Raw genomic sequence first — 12,983 nt, 5'->3', positions numbered from 1 at the left:
TGGCTCTCCGTCGAGACAGACGGGCGGATAGACCAGTAAGGAAGCGGGGCGGGGAGAGTAGCCTCAGGATCTTCGGCGCAAGCGCATCATGAACGAATGGGAGTGCAAGCACCGCCCCTCCCGGTCAGCAGCACCAATCAACCCGCCGGGGCGGGACGCACAGGGATCTCTGGGGCCAATGACACGCTACCGGGGGCGGGGCGTGTGACGGCAGGGCGGCGGGGGCGGTGCGGCGGGGAGGCGGCGGCGGCGATGGCGGCGGAGCTGCGAGCGGCGGCCGCGGGGCCCGGCCCGGCGGCTGCGGTGGCAGCAGCAGCAGCGGCAGCGCTGCCCGGCCCTATGGCGCTGCCCGCGGCGCCTGGTGCGGCCCCGGCTCTGCCTTCACCGGCGGCGGGTGGTGGGGCGGGTCCGGGCCCAGGGGCGGGTGCGGCGACGGCGGCAGCAGCGGCGGCGGGGGGAGGAGGAGGAGGTGGTTCCGGGGCGGGTGGTGCTGGGTCCGGTTCGGCCCGTGAAGGTTGGCTTTTTAAATGGACCAACTACATCAAAGGCTACCAGCGCCGCTGGTTCGTACTCAGCAACGGGCTCCTCAGCTACTACCGGTACGTACCGGGGACCCCCGCCGCCCATACCGGTACCGAGGCCGTGTCCCTGCTCCCATGGTGCTTTCCCGTGATTGCATTACCGGCCTCTTCCCCTTTGTGTCACTGCACAGGGACACCTGAGCCCGGTCATGGTGGCCGTGCCCCTCCCTGGCCCTTCATTATTCATGGGGGGGAACCGGAGCTTGCGGGCAGCTGCCAGCTCCGGTTACAGCCTGGCGGGCGGGCAGGGGGAGAGCGCTGACAGCCCCGTCTGGGGTGTTCTGGGTGGCTGGGTCCCACCCTGTCCCCGGCAGGTCCGGGTCCGGTGACGTGGAAGGGGTGTGCCAGGCTGGCACGGCCCCGTACCGGGTTGGCACAGTCCCGTACTGGGTTGGCACAGCCTCATACCGCACCAGGACGCTTCTGTCCCCTCCCGGAGGCACCGACCACAGCAGCACGGTCGTCCCCGAGTCCTCCCTGGCGGTTGTGACCCTCTTCCCCCAACACAACGGTGCCAGCCCTGGCCCTGTTCCCGCTTGGCAGAACCACCGGGAGCCGGAGCTGGTGCCCTATTAATAGCCCTGCCTGCAGGGTGCAGAATTCCAGGCCCCCTCTCCATGGGTCCCTGAGGGGCTTGGGCACTACCTGGGCCAAGCTATGGGCCGTTTCCTTTCTCCAGCCCCCTGGCACCGTGTCCCTCATCCTGCCCCCTCCCCCCAGATCCAAAGCGGAGATGCGGCACACCTGCCGTGGCACCATCAACCTGGCCACGGCCAACATCACCGTGGAGGACTCCTGCAACTTCATCATCTCCAACGGTGGGGCCCAGACCTACCACCTGAAGGCCAGCTCAGAGGTGGAACGGCAACGCTGGGTCACTGCCCTGGAGCTGGCCAAGGCCAAGGCTGTCAAGATGCTCGAGGAGTCAGGTATGGCCCTTGGTGGTGTCCTCACAGCCACTCAAGTGTCTGTTAACCACTTGCTACACCCTTACAGGTCCTCCTCCAGGGGTCCAGGGGTTGTTTTGTTCCTCCATAAACGTGACCCTGTGTCCCCATCCTGCTGCCAAGCCCTTTTCTCCTGCTGGCTTTCTCCCATCCATCTCTCTGCCCGGTTGAGGCGCTGGGTGGTGACAGTGTCACAGCATGTGGCTTGTGGTACTGGTAGCTGCTCCCTGCGCGGGGTTTGGGATGAGGTGGCCGTGCCCATCCACGTGTGAGCCTGGCAGCACTCTCCTGTCCTTCCCTGCTGCCCAGCTTTGGCTCGAGGAGCAGCCTGGCACATCCATCCAGCACCCCTGCCAGGTCATCGGCCATCTGCTCCGAGCTGCCACTCCCTGCTGTGACATTGCTGTAGCGGTGGCCTGCAGCATCCCACCCGCGGCTCCCAGCCCGCAGGGAGCAGTCAGGCTCCTGCTGTGGCCACATCTTGGCAAACCTTGGTAGACCTGCAGCTATTCCCTCATCTCCTGGGGAGGGGGGTGGGGAAAAAGAGAAGCCCCCCCCCACACCCAGGCCCACGCCGCTGTCCCCTTTGAGCCGCCCTCACGTCCCCTCCTCTCCGGCAGACGACTCCGGTGATGAATCGGTGTCGCAGACGGACAAGACAGAGCTGCAGAGCACGCTGAGGACCCTGTCCAGCAAGGTGGAAGATCTGAGCACCTGCAACGACCTGATAGCCAAGCACGGCACGGCCCTGCAGCGCTCCCTCAGCGAGCTGGAGACCCTGCGGCTGCCGGCCGAGAGCACCGAGAAGATCAAGCAGGTCAACGAGCGAGCAACCCTCTTCCGTATCACCTCCAACGCCATGATCAACGTGAGTCCAGGCTGGGGAGGGGCCTGGGGGGCTTTGGACCCCTCCTTAGGCGGACCAGCCGCTCAGCAGTGCTGCATCCAGCTCTGGAGCACTCGGCGCAGGAAGGGCGTGGAGGTGGTGGAGTGGGGCCAGAGGAGGCTGTGAAGATGGTGAGGGGGTTGGAGCAGCTCTGCTGCGAGGACAGGATGAGGGAGCTGGGGGTGTTGGGCCTGGAGGAGAGAAGGCTCTAGGAGGACCTTAGAGCAGCCTTCCAGTAGCAGAAAGGAGGCTGCAGAGGGAGTGTTTGCAACAGCCTGCAAGGACAGGATGAGGGGCAATGGTTGGAAATGAGAGCAGAGCAGGTTGAGATTGGCTGTGAGGAACAAAGTGTGTACCCCATGAGAGAAGAGGAGATTTAGGTTGGATGTGAGGAACAAGATCTGCACCAGGAGAGCAGAGCAGGTTTAGGTTGGATGTGAGGAACAAGGTCTGCACCAGGAGAGCAGAGCAGGTTTAGGTTGGCTGTGAGGAGCAAGATCTGCACCAGGAGAGCAGAGCAGGTTTAGGTTGGATGTGAGGAACAAGATCTGCATCAGGAGAGCAGAGCAGTTTAGGTTGGATGTGAAGAACAAGATCTGCACCAGGAGAGCAGAGCAGTTTAGGTTGGATGTGAGGAACAAGCTGTGCACCAGGAGAGTAGAGTAGGTTTAGATTCGATGTGAGGAACAAGTTCTGCAGCCAACAGGTTGCCCAGGGAGGTAGTTGAGGCTTCATCCCTGGAGATACTCAAGGCTCAGGCTCAACAAGGCTCCAGTGGAGGCTGTCCCTGCAGCGGGGTTGAGCTGGATGACCTCTAGAGGTCCCTTCCAACCCGAACCCTTCCGTGAGGCACCGCTTTCCCTCCGCCAGGCCTGCAGGGATTTCCTGGTGCTGGCCCAGACCCACAGCAAGAAGTGGCAGAAGTCTCTGCAGCACGAGCGGGACCAGCGGATCCGGCTGGAGGAGACCCTGGAGCAGCTGGCCAAGCAGCACAACCACCTGGAGAGGGCGTTCCGGGGGGCCACGGTCCTGCCCGCCAGCGCGCCGGGCACCGGCGGCTCCGCCAAAGGTACTGCCGCAGCTTCCGCCCCCCCCGGCTGCTGGGGGACCAGAGTCACCCCCAGCTGCTTCCAGTCCCTTCCTCAAGCCAGGCTCGATGTCCTTCCTGTTGCTGAACGTGTGCAGCAGGGGCTGTCTGGGGTCTCCTTGCTCCATCCCCAGCTCCTCCTAAGCCTTCCCTGGGGTCTTCTTCACAGAGCAAAACCTCCTTGCTCCATCCCCAGCTCCTCTTAAACCTTCTCTGGGGTCTCCTTCACAGAGCAAAACCTCCTTGCTCCATCCCCAGCTCCTCCTAAGCCTTCCCTGGGGTCTCCTTCACAGAGCAAAACCTCCTTGTTCCATCCCCAGCTCCTCTTAAACCTTCTCTGGGGTCTTCTTCACAGAGCAAAACCTCCTTGCTCCATCCCCAGCTCCTCCTAAGCCTTCTCTGGGGTCTCCTTCACAGAGCAAAACCTCCTTGCTCCATCCTCAGCTTTTCCTAAGCCTTCTCTGGTCTCCTTCACAGAGCAAAACCTCCTTGCTCCATCCCCAGCTCCTCCTAAGCCTTCTCTGGTCTCCTTCATAGAGCAAAACCTCCTTGCTCCATCCCCAGCTCCTCCTAAGCGTTCTCTGGTCTCTCCTTCATGGAGCAAAACCTCCTTGCTCCATCCCCAGCTCCTCCTTAGCCTTGTTTGCTGCCTCCTTCACGGAGCAAAACCTTCTTGCTCAATCCCTAGTTCCTCCTCAAAATTGTCTGATGTCCCTCAGCGCAGTGGGGTGGTGCCAGGTGGTCCTCCAGTGAGGGGAGCTGGGAGGAACTTTGGCACTTAACTGCCTCACTTACCCTCTCCCCTCCTTCCCAGACCCTTGCTGTCCTGCCAAAGGTGACCTGAGCGACGAGGACGATGACAATGAGTTCTTTGACGCCCCGGAGATCATCACCATGCCCGAGAGCATGGGCCACAAGTGAGTGGTGGGGCTCAGGGGCTGCCCTCCTTGCCTCCCACACACACACCCTCCCCCCGGCCTGGGGCTGATTTTGCCCCTCTTCATCCCACCCCAGGCGCACTGGCAGCAACATCAGCGGCACCAGCAGTGACATCAGCCTGGATGAGCAGGTAGGAGGGAGGGTTTCCACCGGGGTCTGGGAGGAACAGGGCTGGAAAAGAGACTTTTCCACCTGGGGTTTGGGAGGAAGGGGGCTGGAAAGGGGTTGTCTGCCTGGGTCTTGGAGGAGTGGGGATGAAAGAGGATTTGCCATCCTGTTCTTGGAGGAACAGGTTTGGAAGGGGGTTGTCTACCTGGGTCTGGGAGGAGTAGGTTTGGAAGGGGGTTGTCCACCTGGGTCTGGGAGGAAGGGGTTTGGAAGGGGGTTGTCCACCTGGATCTGGGAGGAAGGGGTTTGGAAGGGGGTTGTCCACCTGGGTCTGGGAGGAAGGGGTTTGAAAGGGGGTTGTCCACCTGGGTCTTGGAGGAATGGGTTTGGAAGAGGGTTGTCCACCTGGGTCTGGGAGGAAGGGGTTTGGAAGGGGGTTGTCCACCTGGGGCTTAGAGGTGTAGGTTTGGAAGGGGGTTGTCCACCTGGGACTTAGAGGTGTAGGTTTGGAAGGGGGTTGTCCACCTGGGACTTGGAGGAAGGGGTTTGGAAGGGGGTTGTCCACCTGGGTCTGGGAGGAAGGGGTTTGGAAGGGGGTTGTCTGCCTGGGTCTGGGAGGAATGGGTTTGGAAAGGTCTTTTCCACCTGGGTCTTGGAGGAATGGGGCTCGAAGGGGGTTTTCCACCTAGTTCTTGGAGGTATAGGTGTGGAAAGGGCTTTTCCCCATGGTTCTTGGAGGAGCAGGTATGGAAAGGGGCTTCTCCATCAGGTTCTTGGAGGAGCAGGGCTGGAAGCGAGGGTGGCTGTGAGGTAGGGCCGGGTTGGAGGCGGTCACAGCAGCATCCCTCACCTCCATCCAACCCCCTCCCTAGTACAAGCACCAAGTGGAGGACACCAAGAAGGAGAAGAGAACCCGCATCCCCTACAAACCCAACTACAGCCTCAACCTCTGGAGCATCATGAAGAACTGCATCGGGAAGGAGCTGTCCAAGATCCCCATGCCGGTGAGCGGCGGCGGGGAGGGGATGGCGCCGGGGGGGGATGCCGCCGGGGGGGGATGCCGCCCGGGGGGGCAGCCTGAAACCCTTCCCTTCGCTTTACTTCTCTTCCTTCCCCTTCCCCCAGGTCAACTTCAACGAGCCCCTGTCCATGCTGCAGCGCTTGACGGAGGACCTGGAGTACCACGAGCTGCTGGACAGGGCGGCCAAGTGCGAGAGCTCTCTGGAGCAGCTGTGCTACGTGGCCGCCTTCACCGTCTCCTCCTACTCCACCACCGTCTTCCGCACCAGCAAACCCTTCAACCCCCTCCTGGGAGAGACCTTCGAGCTGGATCGGCTGGAGGAGAACGGTTACCGCTCCCTCTGTGAGCAGGTAGAATAGAACAGGATAGAGTTAGCCAGGCTGGAAGAGACCTCAGAGATCCCTGAGTCCAACCTATCACCCAGCACCATCTGATCGACTAAACCATGGCACCAAGCACCCCGTCCTGAACACCTCCAGGGATGGGGACTCCACCACCTCCCTGGGCAGCACATCCCAATGGCCAATCTCTCTTTCTATGAAGAATTTCTTCCTAAGCTCAAGCCTAAACCTCCCCTGGCACAGCTTGAGACTGTGTCCTCTTGTTCTGGTGCTGGCTGCCTGGGAGAAGAGACCAACCCCCACCTGGCTACAACCTCCCTTCAGGGAGTTGGAGAGGGCAAGAAAGTTTTCCCTGAGCCTCCTCTTCTCCAGGCTAAGCAACCCCAGCTCCCTCAGCCTCTCCTCACAGGGCTGTGCTCCAGACCCCTCCCCAGCTTTGTTGCCCTTCTCTGGACACCTTCCAGCATCTCAACATCTTTCTTACACTGAGGGGCCCAGAACTGGACACAGGACTCAAGGTGTGGCCTAACCAGAGCAGAGTACAGGGGCAGAATGACTTCCCTGCTCCTGCTGGCCACACTGTTCCTGCTGCAGGCCAGGATGCCCTTGGCCTTCTTGGCTGCCTGGACACACTGCTGGCTCATGTTCAGCCTACTTTTAACCAGCACCCCCAGGTCCCTTTCTGCCTGGCTGCTCTCAGCCACTCTGACCCCAGCCTGTAGCACTGCCTGGGGTTGTTGTGGCCAATGTGTAGAACCCAGCACTTAGATGTGCTCAGTCTCATACCTTTGGCCTCTGCCCATCTGCCCAGCCTGGCAGGGTCCCTCTGCAGAGCTCTCCTCCCCTCTAACAGATCCACTCCTGCCCCCAGCTTGGTGTCCTCTGCACACTCACTGCTGATGGACTCAATGCCCTCCTCCAGATCATCAACAAAGATATTGAACACCCAGCCCTGCTCCTCCTAGGCCACCAGCAAGCCTTTGGGGTGGCCACTGGCGAGCTGTCCCCCCCTCTCTTTCTCCTGGCCAGGTGAGCCACCACCCGCCGGCTGCTGCCCACCACGCTGACTCCAAGCACGGCTGGACCCTTCGCCAGGAGATCAAAATCACCAGCAAGTTCCGGGGCAAATATCTCTCCATCATGCCCCTGGGTGAGGGCCAGGCTCCTGGGCAGACCCTTTGCAGGTGGGTTTGGGACAAACCAGGAGGTCACAGTCACAGCCAGCCTTACCCTTCCCTCCTCAGGAACCATCCACTGCGTCTTCCACTCCTCCGGCAACCACTACACGTGGAAAAAAGTCACCACCACCGTGCACAACATCATCGTGGGCAAGCTCTGGATAGACCAGGTGGGGTGGGGGCTTCGGGGGGGGGGCCCTGCCTGTGGCACGAAGGGGATCACCCCTCCTGCCTCAGGGGCTGGGGTTGGGTCCAAGCATCTCCTTCCCTCCCCAGTCGGGCGAGATCGAGATCGTCAACCACAAGACCGGCGACAAATGCAACCTCAAGTTTGTCCCTTACAGCTACTTCTCCCGGGACGTGGCCAGGAAGGTGGGACATGGGGGGAGGGCCTGGGACACCCTGGGGGGTGGGGGGGGTTTAACTCCCCAGTGTCCTATTGCAGGCTGTCCCCTGTCTCCCCCTCAGGTCACCGGGGAGGTGACGGACCCCTCCGGCAAGGTTCACTTCGTCCTGTTGGGCACTTGGGACGAGAAGATGGACTGCTACAAGGTGACGCTGGGCGCGGGGGACAACGGGGGAGAGGGGCGGCAGAGGGCCCACGAGGCCGAGGACAGCAAGGTCCTGCTGTGGAAGAGGAACCCACTCCCGTGAGTGAGGGGAGAGGGGCGAGAAAAGGCAGCCCCAAGAACCGGGCAGGGGGAGGCCAGCTGGGAGGCGGGGGCCGGGTCTCGGGGGCTGGGTCTGCGGGGCTGGAGGCTGTGCTGGTGGAAAGAGGTGGAGTTGGGTGTCTCCTGGGGCTGGGTCTTGGGGGCTGGAGGCTGTGCTGGTGGAAAGGGGCTGGGTCTGCGGGGCTGGAGGCTGAGCTGGTGGAAAGGGGCTGGGTCTGCGGGGCTGGAGGCTGCGCTGGTGGAAAGAGGTGGAGTTGGGTGTCTCCTGGGGCCGGGTCTTGGGGGCTGGGTCTTGGGGGCTGGGTCTCCGGGGCTGGAGGCTGTGCTGGTGGAAAGGGGCTGGGTCTGCGGGGCTGGAGGCTGAGCTGGTGGAAAGGGGCTGGGTCTGCGGGGCTGGAGGCTGCGCTGGTGGAAAGAGGTGGAGTTGGATGTCTCCTGGGGCCGGGTCTCGGGGGCTGGATCTCCTGGGGCTGGAGGCTGCGCTGGTGGAAAGGGGTGGAGTTGGGTGTCTCCTGGCGCCGGGTTTTGGAGGCTGGGTTTTGGGAGCTGGGTTCTGGGGGCTGGGTTTTAGGGGCTGGAGGCTGAATTGGTGGAAAGGGTGTTGGGTGTCTCCTGGGGCTGGGTCTTGGGGACCAGGTTCTGGGGGCTGGAGGCTGTGCAGGTGTGAAGGGGTTGAGCTGGGTGTCTCCTGGGGCTGTGCAGGTGTGAAGGGGTTGAGCTGGGTGTCCCCTGGGGGCTGTGCTGGTGGCAGGGGTTGAGCTGGGTGTCCCCTGGGGCTGTGCTGGTGGCAGGGGTTGAGCTGGGTGTCTCCTGGGGCTGTGCTGGTGGCAGGGGTTGAGCTGGGTGTCTCCTGGGGCTGTGCTGGTGGCAGGGGTTGAGCTGGGTGTCTCCTGGGGGCTGTGCTGGTGGCAGGGGTTGAGCTGGGTGTCCCCTGGGGCTGTGCTGGTGGCAGGGGTTGAGCTGGGTGTCTCCTGGGGCTGTGCTGGTGGCAGGGGTTGAGCTGGGTGTCTCCTGGGGGCTGTGCTGGTGGCAGGGGTTGAGCTGGGTGTCCCCTGGGGCTGTGCTGGTGGCAGGGGTTGAGCTGGGTGTCTCCTGGGGGCTGTGCTGGTGGCAGGGGTTGAGCTGGGTGTCTCCTGGGGGCTGTGTGGGTGGCAGGGGTTGAGCTGGGTGTCTCCTGGGGGCTGTGCTGGTGGCAGGGGTTGAGCTGGGTGTCTCCTGGGGCAGGAAGCATGCTGAGAACATGTACTACTTCTCGGAGCTGGCCCTGACCCTGAACGCCCCTGAGAGCGGCACGGCCCCCACCGACAGCCGGCGGCGCCCTGACCAGCGCCTGATGGAGAACGGCCGCTGGGACGAGGCCAACGCCGAGAAGCAGAGGCTGGAGGAGAAGCAGAGGACCTCCCGCAAGAGGCGCGAGGCTGAAGCTGCCAGAGCCACCGAGGACGGTGAGCAAAGGCTCAGCCACCCCCTGGCATCAGCTCCTGAGCAGCTGCAGCAGAGTCTGGAGGAAGAGGCTGAGGCAGCCCCGGGCGGGTAGCAGAGGGCACAGAGCTGGGTGGCAGCGGTGAAGTGCTGGAGGCTCTTGCAGGGGGTCTGGGCAGGCTGGGTCCGGGGTGAGGTTCACCAAGGGCAAGAGCTGGGTCCTGCACTTGGGTCACAACCACCCCAGGAAGGCTCCAGGGTGGGGGCAGAGTGGATGGAAACTGCCCAGGGTAGGTTGGCAACAGTGGCTGGAGATGAGCCAGGGGGTGCCCAGCTGGCCAAGGAGGCCACCAGCAGCCTGGCCTGGAGCAGCAAGAGTGTGGCCAGCAGCCAGGGCAGGGATTGTCCCCTGGGCTGGGCACTGCTGAGGCCACAGCTGGAATCCTGGGGTCAGTTTTGGGCCTCTCACTCCCAGAAGGACATTGAGGAGCTGGAGCAGGTCCAGAGCAGGGCAACCAAGCTGGGGAAGGGTCTGGAGAACAGGGCTGGGGAGGAGCAGCTGAGGGAGCTGGGGGTGTTGAGCCTGGAGCAGAGGAGGCTGAGGGGAGAGCTTCTGGCTCTCTGCTGGAGCCAGGTGGGGGTTGGACTCTTGTGCCAAGGAACAAGTGCCAGGACAAGAGGAGATGGCTTCAGGTTGCCCCAGGGGAGGTTTAGGTTGGCCATCCTTACCCAAAGGGTTGTCAAGGCCTGGCCCAGGCTGCCCAGGGCAGTGGTGGAGTCCCCATCCCTGGAGGGGCTTCCAAGCCCTGGAGCTGTGGTGCTGAGGGCCATGGTCTGGTGGTGCCCTGGGCAGAGCTGGGTGAAAGGTTGCGCTCCAGGATCTTAAAGATCCTTTCCAGCCAACCACTTGCATGATGCTGTGAGCAGCAGGTGGGCTCAGGCCTCGGTGGGGGGCTGCCACCTGCCCCCTCAGCCCCTCTGGCTCTCACCTAAAGGTGTCAGGTTCCTTCTTCTCTGCAGCCTGCAGCACCTTGAGCAGCACAGAGCCAGCTGGGACCTCCACCTTGGTGGATTTGTTGAAGGGTGCTCCCTGCAGCTTGCTCATGATGCTGAGGGCCGTGGTGCCCTGGCAGCGCTGGTCTTGAAGCTCTCTTCCACGCCCTCCCCTGGCTGCATGCCCCTCAGCCTGCCCTCTCTCTTTGCCGCCCCCCAGGCACTCCCTACGACCCCTACAAGCCGCTGTGGTTCGAGCGCAGGAAGGATCCTGTGACGCAGGAGCAGGAGCACGTCTACAAGGGGGGGTACTGGGAGAGCAAAGACAAACAGGACTGGAGCTTGTGCCCGGACATTTTCTGAGCTGGGGGGGCTGGGGGCCACAAAGAATGATGTGAGGAGAGGAGGAGGAGGAGGTGGGGGACACAGACACACACACAAAGACCCCCTGCCCCCCCTCGGTTCTGTCTGTCCGTCTTGTCTTAACCCCCTCCCCGTCCGTCCCCACGCCGAGCCGGGGCTGCCTTAACCCATCCAAACTGACCTTGAGCTTGGGGGGGGTGGGGGTGGAGCCCCCCATGGTGGGGGGAGGAGGGGGCAGTGTGTGGTTTCCCTCCCTCCCCATCTTCCCCCCCTCCCCCCCCAAAAACCACCCACCCAACCCTCCCTGCTCCATCCTGGCGGGTTGGGAGGGGTCTCCTTTATCCTCCCCCCCCCCATCCACATGCACTTCATCCCCCTCCCGGCCCCCTCCCCACTGTAGGAGCCTCCCCCCCCCCAGGGGTCGGGGGGCACAAACAGCCTCCCCCCCACCTCACACGGTTTTGGGGTGGGGTTTTTTTTGGGGGGGGGGGGGAGGGAGGAGGGGAGGATTCAGGTCAGCCTGGGCCACCCCCCTCCGCGGGGGGTGGGGAGGGCAGGGGCTGGCACTGGGGTGAGCCCGAGGCTGGCCTTGGTCTCGTTTCCTTCCCCCCCCCCCCTTCCCCCCAGCTTTATTTTCCTTCCCCCTTCCTCCCCAACCAGGAATTTGGGGTGCAGCAGGAGTGGGCTTCTCACCAGGGCCCCCCCCTCCCCCACTCCCCCCCCCCCCCGAGGTGCCTTCCCCATAGAGTTTAGGGCAAGGTGGGGGAGGGGAGGGTTTGGGGTCGTTCTTCTGGGGGGGGGGGGAGGAGGGGGGGGGGACTCTCTCCTCTCTATCCCTGGGAAGCAGCAGGGCCCTGCCCCCCCCCCCGCCCCTCCCCCCCCCAAACACTACAGAGACTTGATGGGGGGAGGGGAAGCCAGCAGTGGAGGGGGAGGGGGGATGCCTCTGTGCCCCCAGACCTGAACCATGGAAAGGGGGGGCGGGGGGGGGGGGCGGGGGGGGGTTGTCTGATGCCTTTTTTTGGGGTTTTTTTCCTTTTCTTTTCTTTGTTTTTTTCCTTTTATTTTTTTTTTTTTTCTCTTTTCTCTCTCCCAAGAAAATTAAATTAAAATCTGTGAATGCCCCACCCTGGCTGTGCCTGGCTTTAAAGGGGGGGGGCTGGAGGGGGGCGGGCATAAAGGTGAGGGGTTTAGGGACCCCTGCATTACCAAGAGGCTGTGGATCATCACCTCAGGAAATTGGGGGGGGGGGGAGGGGAGGGCTAGCAGCACCTCAAGATGAAAACTCTGCTGCTCTGCTGGCTGAGCTACCCCCGGGGGGGGCTCCTGGGGTAGCAGGGAGGGGGCACAGGCTCCTCAGCCTTCCTCCTCCTCTTCCTCCTGGATGGGCCAGCAGTGTGGGTACCTCCCTGTGTCTCCCCCCCTCCCTCCCTGGGTGCCCAGCTGCTCTGAAGCTGCTTACCTTGGCCCCCAGCCTCCCCCCCCTCCGATGTTTCTGGAGGGTCCCCAAGTACCACCCTGACGCCCCCCTGAGGGGGGGGCACAGCTCTTCCCAAACCTTCCCTCCCCTGCTGCCCTGGGGACCCTCCACCTCCCCCCTCCCATCCCCAAAACCCTTTCAGACACCTTGAGGGGGGGTGGGGGGGGGGTTGGTCCTGGGGCAGGTTCTTTCCTGTCCACACCCCCAAAGATAAAGGAGCCAGAAGTGGGGACACATCCAAGGGGTGACCCCTAAATCTTTAGGGGCTTGTGTCCCCCCCTTACACACACCCCATACTGGCTCACAAGGGTTTATCCTGGATGGGTTCCCCATGGGTGTGTTGTGTCCTGCCCAGAGCCCTGCCTGTCCCTGTACCCCCATCCAAGCTCTTCCAGTTCCCTTCCAGCCCTGTGTGTGTCCCCCCCAGCCCTCTGTGTCCCCCCACATCTTCAGTCCCCCCAACTCTTTGTTCCTCCCTCCCAATCTTTCCAGTCCCCCTCTGCTCTGCCTGTCATCCTCAAAACCCTTCCAGTCCCCCCCAGCCCTGCCCAGCACCCCAAAACCCTCCCAGCCCCCCCTCAAACCCTTCCAGTCCCCCCCACACCTGCTTATCCTTACCCAAACCCTTTCAATCCCCTCCCTAACCCTTCCAGTCCCCCCCAGCCCTGCCTGACTCCCCCTAGCCCTCCCAGTCCCCCCTCAAACCCTTCCAGTCCCCCCCACACCTGCTTATCCTTACCCAAACCCTTTCAATCCCCTCCCTAACCCTTCCAGTCCCCCCCAGTCTTGCCTGACTTCCCCTAGCCCTTCCAGTTCCCCCTCAAACCCTTTCAATCCCCTCCCAGACCCTTCCAGTTCCCTCCCAAACTCTTCCAGCCCACCCTCCCAAGCCCTCCCTGTCCCCTACCTCCAGCCCTTCCTGCACCTTGAGGAGAAGCAACCACTGTCCCTGTCCCCCCTGGGCCC

The 12,983-nt window shown here is 62.9% G+C and overlaps 1 protein-coding gene across 1 annotated transcript; it reads left to right on the top strand.

Moving 5' to 3' along the window:
- The first annotated feature begins 240 nt into the window (after positions 1 to 240).
- On the top strand, positions 241 to 11,332 carry OSBP (oxysterol binding protein). Its single transcript, XM_068148170.1, has 14 exons — positions 241 to 599; positions 1,302 to 1,510; positions 2,149 to 2,396; positions 3,285 to 3,483; positions 4,316 to 4,418; positions 4,516 to 4,570; positions 5,421 to 5,552; positions 5,674 to 5,919; positions 6,940 to 7,060; positions 7,155 to 7,258; positions 7,365 to 7,460; positions 7,557 to 7,738; positions 8,984 to 9,204; positions 10,395 to 11,332. The coding sequence occupies exons 1-14, from the start codon at positions 253 to 255 to the stop codon at positions 10,535 to 10,537; spliced, it is 2,406 nt and encodes an 801-aa protein (XP_068004271.1). The 5' UTR covers positions 241 to 252; the 3' UTR covers positions 10,538 to 11,332.
- Positions 11,333 to 12,983: the final 1,651 nt, after the last annotated feature.

The sequence above is a fragment of the Melanerpes formicivorus genome, unplaced genomic scaffold (genome assembly GCF_026170545.1).
Source record: "Melanerpes formicivorus ecotype bairdi unplaced genomic scaffold, bMelFor1.0.p_v2 SCAF_16, whole genome shotgun sequence".
Lineage (NCBI taxonomy): Eukaryota > Metazoa > Chordata > Aves > Piciformes > Picidae > Melanerpes > Melanerpes formicivorus.
The sequence above is the reverse complement of the archived record's forward strand: the minus strand, read 5'-3'. Positions and strand labels throughout refer to the sequence as shown.